The sequence below is a fragment of the Papio anubis genome, chromosome 10, assembly GCF_008728515.1.
Source record: "Papio anubis isolate 15944 chromosome 10, Panubis1.0, whole genome shotgun sequence".
Lineage (NCBI taxonomy): Eukaryota > Metazoa > Chordata > Mammalia > Primates > Cercopithecidae > Papio > Papio anubis.
Window position 1 is genome coordinate 3,231,240 of NC_044985.1, and position 18,563 is coordinate 3,249,802.

An 18,563-nucleotide genomic window follows, 5' to 3' on the forward strand; every position below is an offset into this window, starting at 1 on the left:
GCAGACAGCCCTCACCTTACTCCCTGCCCCTTCCACATGCTTCCGAAAGAGCCAGAATATGAGGAACGCCAACCAGAGGGAATACAAGACACAGGTCCTGACTTCAGGAACTCAAGCGGCACTGTCCGGGCTCTGGCTTTCTGTAGCGTTGCTGCGCTGTGAGGGCATGGCTGGGGGCAGATGTGCCCCCTAGACGAGCTGCAGTGCTGTCTTCACTGCTGTCCCCACCGTTGCCATCTGGGCAGTTGTGGGGGTGGTGGCTGCATCCTCATGGAGAGGGGGTCCTAGTGGGTAGAGAAGCCGGGCAGGTTCATGTGGAATGTGGGACTTTAGACCCACTCTTGGCCGTTGAGGGCGGGGAGTATGTGTGATGGTGCTCGGCTCACAACAGTACCCCTAGGAGTCACTTATTTTATGAGTTCCATAGAACCGTGGTTGGCAGCCCCCCTTCCAGGTCCTGGGATGCCCAGAGGAGTAGGGCAGAGATGGCCCAGCCACAGCCTGGAGAGGCAGGAGGGACAGTATTCCTCACCCCGGCCTGGTGTGGGTTGCCCAGGGCCCCTGGATCTAAGAGAGGCATGCATGTTTGAATAGACATTCTCCCCGCCCCCCAAATCTGCCTTTACATTTTTATTAGATTCTAAAAAGTCAGGCAAGGAGCCCACACCCACTCTAGCAAGTAGCTGGAGGTCACTTGTCAGAAGCCATGGTGGCCCCTCCTCCAGTCCCAACCCAAGTCCCTGGGGCTAGGGGCTGACCTGGGCTAGTCCTGCTGCCTGAGACTGGATGGGGCCCAGGCTGGCTGGGCTTGGGGCAATCGTGTGCTTTGTGGTTAAGTGGCCTTCCAGCCATCTGGCTGCCGTTGCCATAAGGCAGCCCAGCCCGAGCCCCAGCCGGGGCCTGAGAACGTGAGGCTGCTGGCGGGGTTTCCCTAGGCGGGGCCTGACACGTTCCTGGGCTGTGACTCACACCCCGAATCTCTGAGTCACTCTCCCCGGCAGTGTCCTCCTGCAGTGAGCCAGCAGAGCCCCTTCCCCAGGCGGGCGAGTGGGCTGGGCACCAGGTGGGGTCTGTGACTCACCTGCTGCCTGCAGTCCCTTCCCCAGCACTCTGTGGCCGTGCAATGGGGCCTGAGCGCCACCGCCTGGTGGGTGTGAGCGGCCTGGAGGGCGCAGGGCCTGCCCTGGGGAAGGTGTGGGCCAGGAGTAGGACCAGGCACTGCCCAACTGCCTGGCCGCCTCCTCCCTGGCCCTGCACCCTCCTCTAGGGTCCCCCTGACGTTCCTAGAGGTGCCTGAGTGGCTGCCTCTGGTCTCCCTCTGGTGGAGACAGGTCCCAGGAGACAGAGGGCTTTGTGGGAAGGACTGTCCCCAGGAGGTGAAGTGAAGGATGGTGGCTGAGGCTGCCAGGAGCTGGCCCTCAGAAACGGGGAGGGAGCACTCAGGGGCAGGGGCAGTGGGGCACAGCGACAGATGCTGCCTTGAGAGCCAGAAGGCAGCGGCAGGGCTGGCGCCCAGCCTGAGGGGGTTCATGTGGAAGTGGGCGGGGTCCCCACTTGGCTGGGTCTGGGGTCTGCCTCTGTGCATGTCCTGTGTCCAGCTCACCAAGCCCCGGACTGGCCCCTCTTGTGCCCTCCTCGCCGCTCACTGCCCTCCCGGCCACCTGGGCCTCTCTTTGGCATTGGCTGCTCAGCCCTCCCTTTCTCAGACGGCCTCAGGGTCCCGGAGGGCTGCAGGGGGAGGTTGCCAGCGTGAGTGTCCGCATCCAGTCCAGCCTCTGTCTTGCCCAGAGCCCTGGTCCTGGCGCACTGGCCAGGAGGCGTGGGCAGGAGGTGGGTGGATTGGCCACGGGGCTGGGCTGGCTGGGACAGACACCCAGCAAAGGGGAATGACCCGTACTGCTCTCCAGGCCGAGGAGGAGCTCATCAAAGCCCAGAAGGTGTTTGAGGAGATGAATGTGGATCTGCAGGAGGAGCTGCCCTCCCTGTGGAACAGGTGAGGCCCGGCGCGGTGCCCAGCCTGTGTGCTGCGGTGCCTGGGTGCTGTCGAGTTTCTGTCTCTGATGCGCATGTGTGGTTGCTCGTGGGTGAGTGTGTTTCTGAGTTGCTGTCTTGACCCGCCTGTTCACCTGGCCCCCATCCTTCTGCCCTTCTGTAGCCGCGTAGGTTTCTACGTCAACACGTTCCAGAGCATCGCGGGCCTAGAGGAAAACTTCCACAAGGAGATGAGCAAGGTAGGCCCTGGGGACTCCTCTGAGGGGCCACGCTCCACCCTGGCCAAGGGTCAGAGTCAGAGTTGTGGGAGGGGCGGCCTGAGCTCCTCCTTCCCTGCCAGGTTCAGCACACACTGGTGACCACAGCGCTCCCTCCATGCCCCGTGGAACAGCCCCCTTCAGGAGTGCCTGGGCCGAGAGAGCGCAGCAGGGCATGCCGGGAGGCTGTGAGCGTTTTCTGGGTCCTGGCCTGGGCAGACCACCCGAGAATGTAGACCAGGCCCGGGCAGACCACCCGAGAATGTAGACCAGGCCCGGGCAGACCACCCGAGAATGTAGACCAGGCCCTCTCAAACTGGGAATGTGTTCTGTAGCAACCTTGGCCCAGGGAGTGCAGTGTTAGACAATGGTGGCAGTTTCTCAATTTGTAGGAAAAAAAATTACCAGCATTTTCTCCATTTTAATTTTATTCCCGTGTTTTTGAGACATTTAAATAGGCCTGTTTCGTCTGCATGAATCCACTGTGCGACAGGGTCTGGACTGATTAGCCTACCTTTCTCTGTTGTGTTATTTTCATTTTAACCTATCTGGCAACTAAAACGCAAAGGTGTTGAACTTTGCAGTTGGAGAGACCCAGGGCTGGCACCTCCGCCCCCAGTGGTGGGTCTGACTTTGTGTCTCGGGCCCAGAGGGATGAAATGATGATGGTGGATTCCAGGCCCAGGGTCGGAGGAGGAAAAGCAGCTTGGGGCCTCTCCTGACTCACACCCCTGAGTATGGTTTCTTGCCTTTTAGACTTTCTCTTTCCTTCTTACCTTTTCCCCTTTCCCTTCGAAGATTTGAGACAACTTATGAAAAGTTTAAAAAACAGAGAGAGGTGTTTTAGAGAAGGAACATTTATATAAAATTAGTCTGTAAAAATATATGCCACAGGGCATAGTTGTTTATAAATAGGATGAAAATTCGGCTCTGAGCTCCCTAGTGGCCAAATCAAAGAGAGGAATATTCTCAGTAACGAGAATCACCACGTGTGAGGAATAAACCTTCTCTCGTGCCTGTGCTTTCAGTGAAATATCCAGCAGTTGCAGTGTGGTCTGAAAGCATCTTGGCAAAATGACCTGAACAATTAAGATCAACAGTCCGCCAAAACAATTTTTAAGAGAAAAGTGTAAAAATAGTTCATGCTCTGTGTGGCATTTTAGGATATCCCTATAAGTAGGAGGGGAAAAGATAGCTTCCAGAGACAACAGGCATTAGTGATGTAGCCCACTGGCCCCGTTTTGTTGCCCCTTGGTTTTTCTAGGTTTGGTGTGCTGGTTCCTTGCTCTCACAGATGGGGAAAGAGGAGCTTGTTCCTGGCCAGGGGCCGGGGGTGGTGGGCAGAAGCAGAGGTGTTTGGGGAAGGTGGGGCTGTTTGGTGGCCCTGGAAGCCCCCCACCTCCTCACTCTCTCTCCCACAGCTCAACCAGAACCTCAACGACGTGCTGGTCAGCCTGGAGAAGCAGCACGGGAGCAACACCTTCACGGTCAAGGCCCAGCCCAGGTGCGTGCGGGGAAAGCCCTGACACACGTGACTGTGTGCACGGTAGGGGCAGGGCTCCTTCCTGTGACCCTGTTGGTGCCCTCCCTGGTCCCCTGTGAGTTTGGCCTTGGAGGTCTAGGGACCTTCCTGTCTCGGCCTCTCTGTGCTCAGGGAAGCAGGTGAGGGCAGGTCTCTGTCTCGAATGTCCCTGTCCCTCTGGCTGTGTTCGTTGAGGAAGGAGCACTCTGGGGAGTCCACAGGTCCCTGAGCCGGCGGACCCCGTCATTGTGGAGCAGGAGCATCTGGGGCTGGGGTGGGCAGCCTGCTCAGCTTTGGGGACTGGGGGGTGTGAACAGGACTGAATGACTCTGGGATGTGCAGTCCTCTCGGAGGAGGGAGGTAGCACCGCCCTTCTCTCTCCTGCTTCTGGAAAAGCTCATGTCCCTGGATGGCAGCATTCTGCTCACCTGCACGGGCGTCCTCTTCCTGTCCTCAGCCTGGGAAGTGCAGCTGCAAGGAGATCTCTGTTTCCTGAGGGGGAACCATGGGGGAGGAGGGAAACGCCTTGCTCTCCTGGCTGTGGATCAGAGAAAGCAGCAAGCCTGGGACTTCCCCTCCCTTCTGGCCGTGTCTGCATGTGTGTGTGTGAGGGGGACTGTGTGCGACAGGTGTGAGTGTGTGCATACACACATGCACATCACAGCAGGGTGCAGAGAGCACCGGGGAACTCTGTAAAACGGGGCAACTGTCTGCTTCCTGGGGTATTGCCTGGGATGATGAGGGTATTGGGTGGTGGTGATTGCCCCTTCCTTCCCTGAACATAAAATAGTTGTGGCTGAGAGAGGGGCCGTGGTGACCTGAGGCTGGGAGTGGGGAGGTGAGGAGGGAGGCATTGTGGCAGTAGGGGGGTGTGGGGGGGTTGTAGAATAAAGGCCAAAATGTGAATCCAAGGTCGGGCAGGGAGGGGCAGCTGCCTGGACTGTAGGCACAGGTGGGAACACTGGGATGGGTCAGCAAGGGGTAAGCGTGGCCGTCCTGGCCAGAACCATGGCTCCCCTCAGGAAGGAGGTGGAGGGAAGAGAGAGGGACAGTGGAGGCCCAGGAGCCTCCCTTCCAGCCGAGTGGCCTCTTGTGCACTCTGTGCTGGCCTGGGGGCCTTTTCTGGCACTCTGGGCACACCTGGAGCTCCTGAGGACTGGGACCACAGGCAGGGTGACTCTCCCCTGCCCCGAGCCTCCTGCCCCTCACCAGGCCCTGTTAGCATCACCCCGGGCACCTGGCCACAGCAGGGGCCTGCCCGGGCACCCTGGGATAGCAGGCCCAGGCCCTCTGCAAGGCCTCTGGCACTTAGGAGAGGCTTTTGCCCCTTTGTCCTCTGAGCAGAGGGGTTGGCAAAGAGGGAAGGGGACGGGCCAGTTCTGTCCCTGGCCTTTCTCCAGAATGAAGGCCTCCACCTCCCGTCCGTCCCCACAGAAAGAAAAGTAAACTGTTTTCGCGGCTGCGCAGAAAGAAGAACAGGTACCGGCAGTGAGTGCTGCTGAGGGGCGCAGAGGTCCGCGCCCTGGCCGGCCCTGTGCATGCGCCTTGCGGCCCGCTCCCAGACGCCACTAACCCGTAACCTGGCTCTGTGTGCAGTGCTGCCCGGCAGGGCTGGCGTGTGTGTGTGTGTGTGTTGGGTGGGAAGGCGGAGGCGGTGCGGGGCGGGCAGGCCTCTGAGCAGCTGGCTGGATTTAGCACGTTCCTCTGGGCGCCCCTCACTTGTCTAGCCCTGGGTGTGCCCGGGTCACCAGCGCACTTACCAATGGCGGACGCGGCTGGGAAGGAGACCTGGGGAGGGTCAGGGAGGTGACACTGCAGCACGGTGGGGTTGTTTTTCAAAAAATTCTGTGTGTATACTATATACTTATATATATATATACACACACGCACACTTATATATACTATATACTTATATATATTCTTTAAGGAGAATAGATTCCCATAAAACACAGATTCCAAAAGGAAAGATGGTATCAGCGACATCTCTTAGGCTGTTCCACGCTTTGCCCTCAGGTGACTTGGTCACTGGTTCCTGCTGGATGCTTCTAGATCTGCACTGTCCGGCACAGATGCCAGTTACCCCATGGGGCTGTCGAGCACTTGAAACTGGCCAGTGTGACTGGGCAGCGGAATTTTTCATTTAAATTACACGTAAATTTCACTGATTTGAGTTTGCATTGCCAAACTCAGGTTTGGTGGCTAGTGGCAATCATATTGGGCAGCGCCTTTCTAGGCCTCTCTATGCAGGTTCTGGTAGAGAATTTTCTCCCTGCACCCTCGTCCCTTTGCGGGGTGCACAGCATCACACCACCTCCCCATCGCGTTCTGGCACTGAATGCCATGGCTCAGGACCTGTCCCCTCCATCGCCAGCTGCCCACTCCTCTGTGATGAGGATGCCGCTCTTAGTTTGTCCAGGCCCTGCTTTTGGCCTCCAACGGCCTAGAGGACAGGAGAGCCAAGGTCTGGAGACATGTACCAGGGTTCTGTGATGGACAGGCAGGGAGGGCAGCGAGGAGGCCTGGGGGCAGCAGGCTGGGGAGCGGCCCGCAGAACAGAGGGGCTGCTGCCTGTGGTGTGGGAGACTCACTGTGCCTCTGGGATGTCTGGCTTCCTCCTGCTGTGGATCTTGGGCTGTCAGCATGGGCCCTGGTGGACCCCATGGAGCCTGTGGTGGTGTTGGTCTGGCCTCTGCGACAGATGGTTCCAAGGTGCCTGCCTGCACTCCTGGGAACTGTAGACCTCCAGCCTGGAGTCCCGCCTTGGGCTGTTCCTGTCTCTGAGGCAGGCTCCCCACTTCCAGCCCCCCAAGCCCAGGTCCCTTGGCTCCCCCCACCCTCCCGCTCTCTGTCTCTCTCTCTCTCTCACACACACACACACACACACACACACGGCTTCACACCTCCATATGCACACACCTCTTCACACAGATGTCAATACATTTGCTCCTCTGTCTCCTGTGCCTCAGTCCCCCAACACTGGGCTCCCTTTCTTGTCCTGCCCCCACAGTGACAACGCGCCTGCAAAAGGGAACAAGAGCCCTTCACCTCCAGATGGCTCCCCTGCCGCCACCCCCGAGATCAGAGTCAACCACGAGCCAGAGCCAGCCGGCGGGGCCACGCCCGGAGCCACCCTCCCCAAGTCCCCATCTCAGGTAGGAGTGATGTCTCGGTGGCAGGTCCGCTGCCCTCCCTCCTTCTCCTCTGGCTTTGCTGTTGTCCCCCATCCTCCCACTCCTCTGTCCCCTTTCTGGCCTGGGCAGCTATGGACCCGATGCTTTGCCCAGTGGGTGTTGGGCCTGGACCTGGGTCTCCTTCCCCTCATCCAGCCTGGCGTGCTTCCGGGAGGCATCTGTGACTGCTCGCCCCTCCCCAGGGCCCACCCCTACTGCAGCGCCCTCCCCTTCCCTCCCAGTCTTTTGGCTGCTTGACTCTTTCTCCATCTTCTTTTCCTCCCTAGCAGAGGCTCTGGGCGCTCAGCCCACAGAGCATCCAGATCTCCGGAGTGGGCTGCTTGTCCCTCTTCCTGGCCTCTCTGTCTTAAAGGGGCCTGAGGGAGGAGCCCAGCCAGGTGGCCACGCAGGGCCTTTAAAGGGACAGGGAGAGGAAGGGCTCAGTGGAGAGTGTGGGGTGGCTAAGGGGGCAGGTCCTGGGCTTCTGGACTGTCCCTGTCTCCACCCCACCTGCCCCCAGCGGGCTCTCCAGGTGTCTGCAGGGCCCTAGGCGCTGGCCGACCAGGTGGCGGTGTTCTCATAGCCGGGCCTCCTGCAGCTCCCAGTTTTCCGCCGCCACCCTGCCCTGCTGCTGACTAGGATAGCAGGGCTAAGGACGTGGTGGGAGCCTGCACCGAACAGCACTTCCCCTGACCTGGACATGGTGCCAGTGCCTTCTGTGTTTTCATTCACTGAGTCCCCACAAACCCCCTGTGAAGCAGACGCTGTCATCACCCGACACATGAGGAAGCCCAGCCTCGTGGGTGCGTGACCTGCCCGAGGTCCCCCACCTGGTGGGCAGGGGTGTGGCCTCTGCCCCATCCTGGTGCCACGCTGGCTTCCTCTGGGACACACTCGTCTGAGCTGGGCTCCCTGTGGGCAGCCCTACGCCCTGGGAGGTAGAGGGAGGTGCCTGTGGGAAGGGCAAGGTGGGCAGAGTGAGCCTGGGGCCCGGCTGTCTCTCAACGATTGTTTCCTTCCCCAGTCTTCTCGCCAGGCGGGTGGAAGCCAGACCCTCCCACAGTTGGCCAGCAGGCAGCCCGGGGCCTCTCTCCCTCTTCTTCGCTCTCCCTCTCTCCTCTCCCCTCACCTGTCTCTTCTCTCTCCACACAGCGTTTCTGGACCTCCTGCCTCAGTGTCCCTCTCGGGGGTGGCCTGCGGTCTTGGTGTCTGTGTTGGGGGGCTGGGAGGGCAGTGAATCTTCATTTGCTGCGCCCTGCTCAGTGGCCTGGGTGGGGCTGTGGCCTGGGGTGTGACTAACCGTGTCTTTGTCTCTGTCTGTCTCCCCCAAACCCCGTGCTCTGCTGTGCCTTCCCGCGCGGCCCCTCACCCGCCGCCGACCCACAGCTCCGGAAAGGCCCACCAGTCCCTCCGCCTCCCAAACACACCCCGTCCAAGGAGGTCAAGCAGGAGCAGATCCTCAGCCTGTTTGAGGACACGTTTGTCCCTGAGATCAGCGTGACCACCCCCTCCCAGGTCAGCCGCGGCCGCCGCGGCCCAGCTCTCCTCTCTTCCTGCCCTCTCAGGGCGTGCATGGCCTTCATCCTCTATGCTTCTGTCTCAAGAGCCAAGAATCTGGCCAGAGAGACTGTCAGTTTCCCTCTCTCACCCTTCCTTCCCTCTGTCCATCCTCCTCCATCATCATCACCCATCTCTGAGCATGTACTAAGGCTGGATGCAGGGCCACAGCGGGGAAAGGTGCCCACCCCTCCCGGCACAGCAGTCACGTCAGCAGTGCCCTTGCGGTGCAGTGGGTACTTGGCAGAGGGGATCGGGGAGTGTGGAGGACCTGTGGTGTCAGGGAAGGCTTCCACATGCAGGGAGAGTTGGAAGGCCCTGGAATGGCTGAAGCACCTGGACTTCAGGTCCCACAGCTGCTGTCAGTCACTTGAGGGCGGGGGCAGCAGCCAGGCTTCAGAGCACAGCTGCTGCGTGCACACTCCCTGAGAGGTGTGGAATGCCCAGATGCAGCAGGGAGCCACCCAGGGTGGCTTGGGTCTCTCCTGACGGGTCCTTGGCTCAGCAAGGAGCCACCCAGAGGGTCCTGGGTCTCTCCCAGTGGACCCTCAGCTCAGCTGTGGAGGTGCCTCTGGGGAGCCCGGCCCACTGCCCCAGGTCTCACGTCCTTCCTGGTGGGGGCCTGGCGGGAGTGTCTTGCTGGAAGCGCCACTCGCCAGTGCTGGAGTGGGCTGATGTGTTGTCAGATTTGCCCAGGGGTGGCCGGCCTTCCCTGCACTCCCCCAGAGCTGACTGCCTCCTCAAGGCCAGCCATCCAGGCCTTGGCCTCCCTCCTGTGGGTGAGCCAGGGCCCTTCCCACATGGGGAGCCTCACCTGTAAGGGAGGCTGTCCAGTCCAGGCTGTGGTGGCCTCCAGCAAACCCCTTCACACAGCTCAGACACCTAGGGGGGATAGGTTGGAGGTTGTGAGTGTGGGGAGTGGCTGCTGGGAACTGCGAACAGTGGTCGCTGGTAGGAAGGGTTGGGGATGGTGGGCCTCAAGCTCCTATGCAAAGACTAGGGCTAGAACTAAGGAGCTTTAGATCCAAGGCTGCAGGTGTCTGGGTGAGTGACGCAGGTGTCAGGGACCTGGCAGGCTTGGGAGCCCCTCTCTGTGGGATGGTGGCAGAGGGCGATGTAGGAAGAGCAGTGTGGGGTCAGGGCTGAGGACCTCCCTGGCTCGAGCGTGCCTCCACCCTGGGGATGCCCAGTGTGTGTGCAGGTGAGGGAGATGGGATGGCATAGACACTGGCAAATACTGAGCGGGGAATGGTGCCAGCCACTTCCTATACCCCATTATGCCCCCATTATGCCCCCATTTTGCATCATGCCCCCATTTAACAGGCGAGGAAAGGAACCTAGGGCCTGTGCCGTGGGCCCACGCCAGAACAAGGTGTGCCAGGCCAGGAGGTGGCCCAGAGACTACCTGCACCCAGGTTCTGAGTGCGCCTGTCCCTCTATACCATACCTGCCTCCCTGGCCACTGCGTGTGCCATCTCCAGGCAACTGGTTTTCCTGGTCTGGGGTGCGGGAGCCATGACCTTTGGGTGGGGCATGGGGCAGGGGTGAGCGTGCCCTTGTCCATGATGCTGGTGCCCACGGGCTTCCTGGCTGTGGGGTGGTGAATAGCCTGTGTCCCTGCATGGAGGGACAGTCCCGGGCCTGCATGGCGAGGTGCCACCTGCCAGGGCAGGACAGCGAGGGGATGGTGAGCTCTCTGGCGGGTGACCCTGCCCTCGGCACACGATGGGTATGGCTGCCTGGGTTGGCTGACTTCTCTGAGATAGGAGGGAAGGGTGTCGCTGGGGCAGGGTGGGGGCCACTGGGGAGAGACGCTGGCCGCCCACTGGTTGGAGGCACCTAGGAGCTGTGCACAGGCGTCCTCACAGCTCTTTCTTCAGAGACGGCCGGTTATGGGGCAGAGCAGTGACCTCCCCACCCTGGCTTCCCCAGACAGGGCTGGACCTAAAGGGAAGTCAGCTGATGGGATGGGCCCAGGGCAGGGCCTGGGGCCCCTGGTTCCAGGAAGTGAGTCCATTTGGCCTGGGCTTTCTGACACCTCGGCTTGGCCATGTGGACTGCTCCACGCCTTGTCTCCTGAGCTGCGGGACAGCTGGGTGTTCTTAGGACTGAGGACCTTGGGTCTCTCCCAACGGGCCCTCAGCTCAGCTGTGGAGGTGCCTCTGCGGAGCCCGACCCACAGCCCCAGGTCTCACGTCCTTCATGGTGGAGGCTGCGTGGAAGGGCGCCCCGTCCGTGCCCAGTGCCTGTGAAGAGTGTGTGGAGCCGGGAAGCCGTTGGCCTAGGCTGTGGGGCTGGGGCTTTTCCAGCACTGCCTGAGGGCCCTGGAGGGGAGCACCCGGCCACATCCCTCTCCTTTTAAACCTGGGCAAAGTTATCCCTGGCCCCCAAAGGGAAGCCCCAGGTACAAGATGGAGGCCGGAGCCGAGCCACTCCCTGCTCCTCAGAAGGCAGCTTGTGTCCTGGGCATGGGCATGGGCGTGGGCATGGGCACTGCCCAGGGCTCACTGGAGTCATTGTTCCTGCCCGTGCCGGGGGCTCTAAGGAAGCCCCTTCCTCCCATGCTAGTCTGGCCCAGCTTATGGGGAGGCTTGTCACAGTGTGGCCAGGGCCACTGTGTCCCATCCCTGGGGCCATGCCTGTCACATGCCTATTCCTGGGCTCACTGGAAGGGGATCTTGGGGGGTGGCTGCTGGGGAGGGGTCAAGGGCCTGCAGTTTTAACCCAGGTGCCCCAGGTGGTTGTGAAGCCCCTGCATGTTGAAGACCCCCACTTTGAAGCTTGGCCTCTTGGGCTTTGTGGGCTGGGTCCACCCTTTCCTCCGTCCCTGGAGCTGGCCGGTGGTGGTGTTGCCAGAGAGTGACCGGCCTGTCTGGGCTTGAGGAAAAGCCAGTGGGAAGTCTCTGCCTTTGGAATTTTCCCAGTCGGGAGCACTGAGGGTGGCTGTGGCCTGGTGCCACTCTTGCCACTGGGGAGTAGCAGAATCAGCTACTCTTGGGTGGGGAGTGGAGCGGAGGTGCAGGCACGGGGCGGGCGGGGGGGGGGGGGCATCAGCCTGTGGATGGAGGCGGGAGAGAGCTGGGGCCTGGCGCTGGCCCTGTGGGGTGGTGGCCACGGGTAGGCCTATGACTGGGAGTTTGAGGCGGGCACTGGGGTCCTCCTGGTATGGGCGGGAGCCTGTGCAGGGGCGCGTGGCTTTGGGCAGTGTTCCTGGGTGTGAGGTGGATGGGCTGGTGCCTGGGCTGTGTGCCAGCGTGTGTGCATGTACGTGCGCTTGCTCTGTGCATGTGTGTCGCGCGTGTGTGTGTGTGTGTGTGTGTGTCTGTGTCTATGCGTGTGCCTGCGCCTGCAGTGTCTGCCTGGGGTGAGGGCTCCCAGCTTAACACTAACTGCTTCCTCCTCTGCTGCTGCTGCCAAGTTTGAGGCCCCGGGGCCTTTCTCGGAGCAGGCCAGTCTGCTGGACCTGGACTTTGACCCCCTCCCGCCCGTGACGAGCCCCGTGAAGGCACCCACGCCCTCCGGTCAGGTTGGTTGTGCCCACCATTGCCCATGGGCCCACCAGCCTCCAGGTGCCCAACCCTGGGCTCATGTTGCCCATTGGCCATGTGACCCCATCTAGGCCTGGGTCACTGCCCTTCCCCTGGCACCCCAGCCTTCGGCCCTCATCACCTGCTGGTCGTAGGGCGGGGAGCAGCCCCTTATCAGCTGGGACAACTCTCAGTAGGAGGTCACTGAGCACCACCCGGCATCTCTGTGCTCATCTTGCATCCTGGCCTGGGGTCTTGAAGCTCCCTGGGAGGTGTCAGGAGCTCAGTCACCTGCAAACCTTGGAGTCTAACTGGCTCTGAGCCACTCCTGCACCTGCTGGGCTGGAGGGCCTGGGGCGAGCGGGGGTAGGGTCCCTGGGGACTGCTTACCACCCTGTCTCTAACCTCTGTGCTAACTGTCCTTCTCGCCCTCACTGCTGCGCTCAGTCAATTCCGTGGGATCTCTGGGAGGTAAGCTGTGCATCTGCTCTGTGTCCAGCCCCTGTGGGAGCCACTCTTCGTATGCCTTGGCCTCCTCCTAGCCTGTTCACAGGTGCACGCACCCCACACACACCCCACACGCAGCACACACAGGCATGAGCTCAAGCACAGGGAGCTGGTGAGGCCGTCCATCTCCAGCCATTCTGCTGCTGCTCCCTCTGGCAGGCCCTTGGAAAAGGGGATCCTCAGTTTAGCTTGAGACAGGGGTCCCCTGAAATCTGGTGTCGTTTTCATAGCCTGTGAGTGTTTGCCTCTGGACAGAAGCGGGCCGGTGACCCAGGATGGACGAGCGTCCTCAGGGTGTGGGGCAGGAGGGCCTCGGGTGGAAGGGTCTTGCCCTCTGAGCTGTTTGGCAGTGGGGAGCTATTTGGGAGGAGAGGGAGAGGGGAGGAATGGATGGTTTGAGAGTGTCATGGAAGACAGGGTGTGGCTGGGTGCCTTCTGAGAGCAGGGCCTGCAGGCAGGTGCAAGGCCAGCTCACACAGGACCCGTGTCGCTGTCACCTGATAGCTCAGGACACAGAGGCTCAGGGAGGGCTCGGTACTTGCCCAAGAACTGGTCATGGTAGAGCCAGAATTCCAACAGGATCTCCTGGGCTCTGTCCCTGAGACCCCCTGATAAAGGCAGAGACGCTGGGAGGGGCAGGCGGGTGTGCAGGTGCTCTTGGGGCACCCGCTGGCAGCCCAGTCTCCTGGGAGCTCTGGAGGCTCCACGGCAGGATCTCCCTGTGGAGGAAGCCAGAAAAAGCCGGCCTGGTGTGGGCTGTAGGACCATTTTGACAAGTGGGTTTTGGTGGTGCTGAGCTTGGGCAGCAGACACACTGCCTGTCCCTTTGGCAGTGACAGGAGAGAGGACGTGGGAGGCGGGTGGCCGGCCGGGCTCTGCTGGTACCCACCCTGCCCCACCAACCCCAGCCGCTGGTGACATCTTCTCTTGTCTTGTGATCCTGCCCATTGTCCTTCCATCCCGGCCTCCCCACCCCCTCCCTGTTCTCTCCTCGTGGCCTGTTACCAGCCCACAGAGAGTCCAGCCGGCAGCCTGCCTTCCGGGGAGCCCAGCGCTGCCGAGGGCACCTTTGCTGTGTCCTGGCCCAGCCAGACGGCCGAGCCGGGGCCTGCCCAAGTAAGTGCCCACCTCCAGCCCCTGTCTGGCTTGTCCCCAGTCTCTGGGGCTGCAGCATGGAAGGAGAGCCCCGAGGAAGGGTTGCAGGAGGGACCAGGCCACCATGGATGTGAGTGTGAGGACAGTGTCCTGAGCTAGGCTGCCCCAGCATGGGCTTGTCACCAAGGCTGCCAGGGGTGAGTGAGCACGGCTGGGCACATCAGCCCCTCCTGCTCGCCCACCCCAGCCCAGCCTCCCAGCACAGCCTCCCAGTGCGGCCTCCCAGCTCAGACCTCCCAGACCAGCCTCCCAGCGCAGCCTCCCAGCTCAGGCCTCCCAGAGTAGGAGGAGGAGCATTTAGAGCACCTACTGGTTTATGCCAGGCACTTTCCAGAATCTTCTCGTTTAATCTTCATCGTCACCTTGCCAGCCAGACACTTCCTCCTTTGACAGATGAGGAGATGGGCACTAGAAGGGTTGAGTCACTTGGTTCCAGCACTCAGAAGTGGCCAAGTCTGAGTGTTGGCCCAGGTCAGCCCAGCTCTGGGGCCCCCGCAGGGCCTGCCATGGTGCCCGTGCTGTGCCACACCCTTCTTGGGTTTGGGCTGCACACAGGCTGCACCGCACTGCCTGTGCCTGGTTGTGCTCAGGCTGGGACAGATGTGTGCTGCTGTCCCCTGCCATGGACCATCTATAGGTTCAGAAAGCTCCTGCCACCTGCCAGGCCAAGCAGGGTGGGCGGGCGGTGGCTGTGGTTGGGTGAGGTCTTGGTGCCGAGAGGGCAGGGCCTGTGAGGCGGGGTTGGGGGTGGCACTCCGGGGCTTGCACTGGGCTTCTTCACAGCATGCCACTCACATCCCTGGGCCTGCCAGCACCTACTCTTCAGCTGCTTCCCGGGCCCAGGGCCTGACCTGTCCAGCAGGGGCTCCCTGGATTCTTCGAGACACTGGGCGGCTCTAGACCCTGCTGCCAGCCCGGCGATGCCCCCAGCCCTCTCACTTGGGTGCTTCCCTCCTGTGGCCTGTTTCCTGTGTCCTGATTGTGTCCTGTCGTGTGTCTGACCCCAAGCCGGCATTTATGTTGCAGCCAGCAGAGGCCTCGGAGGTGGCGGGTGGGACCCAACCTGCGGCTGGAGCCCAGGAGCCAGGGGAGACGGCGGCAAGTGAAGCAGCCTCCGTAAGACAGCAGGGACGAATCCCTGCCTTTTCCTCCCTGCCGCCCGCCTGCCTGCCCGGGGCTCCCCTGTGGCCCCTGCTGGTGCTGGTCCAGGCCTGGCTCCTGTTGAGGAAGCTGGAGGCGGACTGGTCTGGCACCAGGCACAGACACCTTTCTCCCTTCCCCGCCCCTCTTCTCGGTGGCCCTGGCTGTCCCTGGACCACCTCCCTGCCCAGCTGACCCGTACCTCTGCCACCAGAGCTCTCTTCCTGCTGTCGTGGTGGAGACCTTCCCAGCAACTGTGAATGGCACCGTGGAGGGCGGCAGTGGGGCCGGGCGCCTGGACCTGCCCCCGGGTTTCATGTTCAAGGTGAGCCCAGAGCCTCTGACTACTGCAGTCTCTCAGTGCCCTGGTGGGCAGATGAAGACCCTGAGCCTCAGGAGGCTCTGTGGTTTGCCCAAAGTCGTGCGGGCGCTACTAGGTCACTCCCAGCTGGCGAGGTGGCATCTGAGCCCCATCCCGTCCTGCTGCTTTTGAGCACTCCTGGTCTCCACATCGCCACCCGCACCTCCCATACGCGAGGCCCTTGCTCTGTGCAGGGCTGGAGGTGGGACGGAAGGTCTGACTCGACGTCCGCATCCTCCGCAGGTACAGGCCCAGCACGACTACACGGCCACCGACACAGACGAGCTGCAGCTCAAGGCTGGCGACGTGGTGCTGGTGATCCCCTTCCAAAACCCTGAAGAGCAGGTGAGGGCTGGGCGGGGCCGCCAGAGCTCAGGGGCACCGCAGGCAACCTGGCTTCGGCTGGCACCGCCGCGGCAGGGACAGGCCAGCAGGGGGCAGCAGAGGCTCGCGAGCACCAGGCCTCCCGCGCCGACTGCTCCTCCCCGCCCTCCACGTCTGGCCTTTTCCTCTCCTCTCCCTTTCCTCCGCCCCTCTCCTGTTAGGCCTCTCTCTCTCCCTGTCACCATACCCCCTTCTTCCTGTACCCTTTGCTTTCTTCTCCTCACGTCCCGCTTTGCTCAGGAGCTCTCAGCTCTGCCTCTGTCTCTCGCCTTCTCTCCTGGCGGCGTGCCCAAGGCAGGATGCTTGACTTCTCCTGCCACGCCCACAAGGTGCCCACCCCGCGGTGGCTGGAGCACTGGTTGGGCTCATGAAGCCCCGTATGCCGCCCCTCGAGGCGGGCCTGCCCTGTCCACGCAGGGCCATGAGTCTCCCAGCTGTGTCCCCAGCTGAGGCTCACCCAAGATGCCTTCCAGACCCTTCTCCTCCTGCTGTGGCTTCGTGTTAATCTCCTGGAAGTGAGGGCTCCTGCTGAGCCTGGGCGGGTGCTAAGTGTGTCCCTTCTGGGTCTGGAACCCTCCTGGATCTGGGTCAGTTGCCCCGCCCAGGGGGCCGTGGACTCTTGGCAGGAGCCTCCCTGCTGCGTAGCGCCAGCTTTGCTTATGGGGGGGGTCGGTGGTGCAGGTGGGCATCCGGCTCCCTCCATGGCTCAGCCCCTGAGCACCTCGGGCTGCGCACAGAGGGCCTGGCCTGCCTCTTCCTGCTTCCAGAGAACATGTTTAGCTGTCAATGCATCTGTATGAATGGGTTATCAGAGAGGCTGAGGGTGATAGTGGGTCTGGCTGGGTCTTGGATGAGGCCAACCCTACGGGGAGTCCTGGGCTGGGATGCAGGGGTACCGGGTACTTACTGAGGTCTGGGGCAGGAGGCCGGAGAGATGAGGACCTCCTGGGCCTGGCACTGATTCGGCTCTTTCTCCTACGCCCCCAGATCTTCACGGACCTCCCAGTGGGCCAGCCCTGGCTGGGTAGGATTTCAAGCAGACTCCTACCAGAGCCCACAGTGGGAGTTGCCCTGGGGTGCGGGAAGGGGCTCAGATAGGGCACGAGTAAGGTCTGTGACGAGGTTGACAATGACAGAGGGAAATAACAAAGACCCAGGTAGGCCCCAGGCACAGCCCAGCTGCAGGGACAGCCTCGGACCAGCCACTGTCAGGAGGGGATGGCCATGCAGCTCCCCGTCACCCGCCTGGGGCCTGGAGAAGCCCTGCGGGGGTCAGGATTGAAGCAAAGGGCAAGTCGAAATTGGAGGGACTGGTGGGGTGGCCCTGAGTCCCTCTAGAACTTGTAACTTGTCACTCCCAAAACACTCTGGGGTGGTTTGAGAAGCCTGGAAGCTTGGAAGGGCTGATGCGCTCTGCGTGCACCCAGGGGTGGGGAGCCTCTTGACCGGTATTGAAGGAGTTGTTTAGACAGTCAGACCAGAGAGCAGTGGGACTCACCAAAACCAGCCACCTGCAGACGACAGGCCAGCTCCTGTGGTGCCTGTGGGCAGGAGCCTCAGCCAGCAGCATCGGGGAGTGCTGCCTGGAGGAGGTGTTCTCAAGGTGGGCTTGGCAGGCTAAGGGGCCAAGAACAGCAGGAGGAGGGGCCGTCTTCCCAGTAGGTTGGAGTGGGATGCGTGCCTGTGGGTTGGAGCCCCTTGCTCATGCCTGTGCGACCCGGTGCTCTGCCCCTCAGGATGAAGGCTGGCTCATGGGCGTGAAGGAGAGCGACTGGAACCAGCACAAGGAGCTGGAGAAGTGCCGCGGGGTCTTCCCCGAGAACTTCACCGAGAGGGTCCCGTGACGGCGGGGCCCAGGCAGCCTCTGGGCGTGTGAAGAACACCTCCTCCCGAAAAATGTGTGGTTCTTTTTTTCTGTTTTGTTTTTGTTTTTAATCTTTTGAAGAGCAAAGGGAAATCAAGAGGAGACCCCCAGGCAGAGGGGCGTTCTCCCAAAGATTAGGTCGTTTTCCAAAGAGCCGCGTCCCGGCGAGTCCGGCGGAATTCACCAGTGTTCCTGAAGCTGCTGTGTCCCCTAGTTCAGTTCCTGGTGCCCCTGCCCGTGCCCGCATGTGTGCCTGGCCGCAGGGCGGGGCTGGGGGCTGCCGAGCCACCATGCTTGCCTGAAGCTTTGGCCGTGCCACCCGGGCAAGGGTCCTCTTTTCCTGGCAGCTGCTGTGGGTGGGGCCCAGACACCAGCGTAGCCTGGCCCTGCCCCGCAGATGGTCTGTGTGCTGTTTGAAAATAAATCTTAGTGTTCAAAACAAAATGAAACCAAAAAAAACCGATAAAAACACTCAGAAAACGCTTGTGTATTTGTTCTCCCTCTTCTTGTCCATGAGTGTGGATGGAGCCATATTATCTGTGGCTTTCTTACCGAGATGGTCTGCTCCCCAAGGCCCGCTGCTCTGGGCTGGTGCACCCCAGGGCTTCAGCCCCTGGCCCCTGGGATTTTTAGGAGTGGTCAGCTGGAGGTCAGGGACTGCGGGCTTGGGTGAGGGGCTTTGGTGAGCCATCTGTGCCCGAGAAGTCTGTTGAATGCTGTCCTAAGTGACCTTTTTTATTTTATTGTTTTGGGACAGAGTTTTGCTCTTGTCACCCAGGCTGGAGTGCAATGGTGAGACCTCGGCTCACTGCAACCTTTTGCTCTTGGGTTCAAGCAATTCTCCTGCCTCAGCCTCCTGAGTAGCTGGGATTATAGGTGTGAGCCACCACACTGGGCTAATTTTGTATTTTTAGTAGAGATGGGGTTTCACCATGTTGGCCAGGCTGGTCTCGAACTCCTGATCTCAGGTGATCCACCTGCCTCGGACTCCCAAAGTGCTGGGATTACAAGTGTGAGCCACCATGCCGGGTGACCTTATTTCTAATAAACGCGTGAGAACCTGTGGGTCAGATACCAGGACTCCCTTTCACAGATGAGGAAGCCGAGGCCCACGGAGGTCCAGTTAC

The 18,563-nt window shown here is 61.2% G+C and overlaps 1 protein-coding gene across 32 annotated transcripts in view; it reads left to right on the forward strand.

The window, feature by feature from the left end:
* The window catches only part of BIN1 (bridging integrator 1), a 59,888-nt gene extending 41,970 nt beyond the window's left edge, over nucleotides 1-17,918 (forward strand). For 4 of the 32 annotated variants that reach the window (XM_009185094.2, XM_009185096.2, XM_009185095.2 and 1 more), the window contains 13 exons: nucleotides 1,908-1,993; nucleotides 2,156-2,231; nucleotides 3,671-3,753; nucleotides 5,206-5,250; nucleotides 6,779-6,923; nucleotides 8,328-8,456; nucleotides 11,917-12,024; nucleotides 12,473-12,496; nucleotides 13,541-13,648; nucleotides 14,714-14,803; nucleotides 15,042-15,152; nucleotides 15,432-15,533; nucleotides 17,309-17,918. In XM_009185094.2, the coding sequence (XP_009183358.1) occupies nucleotides 1,908-1,993; nucleotides 2,156-2,231; nucleotides 3,671-3,753; nucleotides 5,206-5,250; nucleotides 6,779-6,923; nucleotides 8,328-8,456; nucleotides 11,917-12,024; nucleotides 12,473-12,496; nucleotides 13,541-13,648; nucleotides 14,714-14,803; nucleotides 15,042-15,152; nucleotides 15,432-15,533; nucleotides 17,309-17,416 (1,215 nt within the window). In that variant the 3' untranslated portion in view covers nucleotides 17,417-17,918. The remainder of the gene's footprint in view (nucleotides 1-1,907; nucleotides 1,994-2,155; nucleotides 2,232-3,670; nucleotides 3,754-5,205; nucleotides 5,251-6,778; nucleotides 6,924-8,327; nucleotides 8,457-11,916; nucleotides 12,025-12,472; nucleotides 12,497-13,540; nucleotides 13,649-14,713; nucleotides 14,804-15,041; nucleotides 15,153-15,431; nucleotides 15,534-17,308) is intronic. The other 28 variants (XM_003909252.3, XM_009185100.2, XM_009185102.2 and 25 more) reach the window with 16 other exon arrangements.
* Nucleotides 17,919-18,563: the final 645 nt, after the last annotated feature.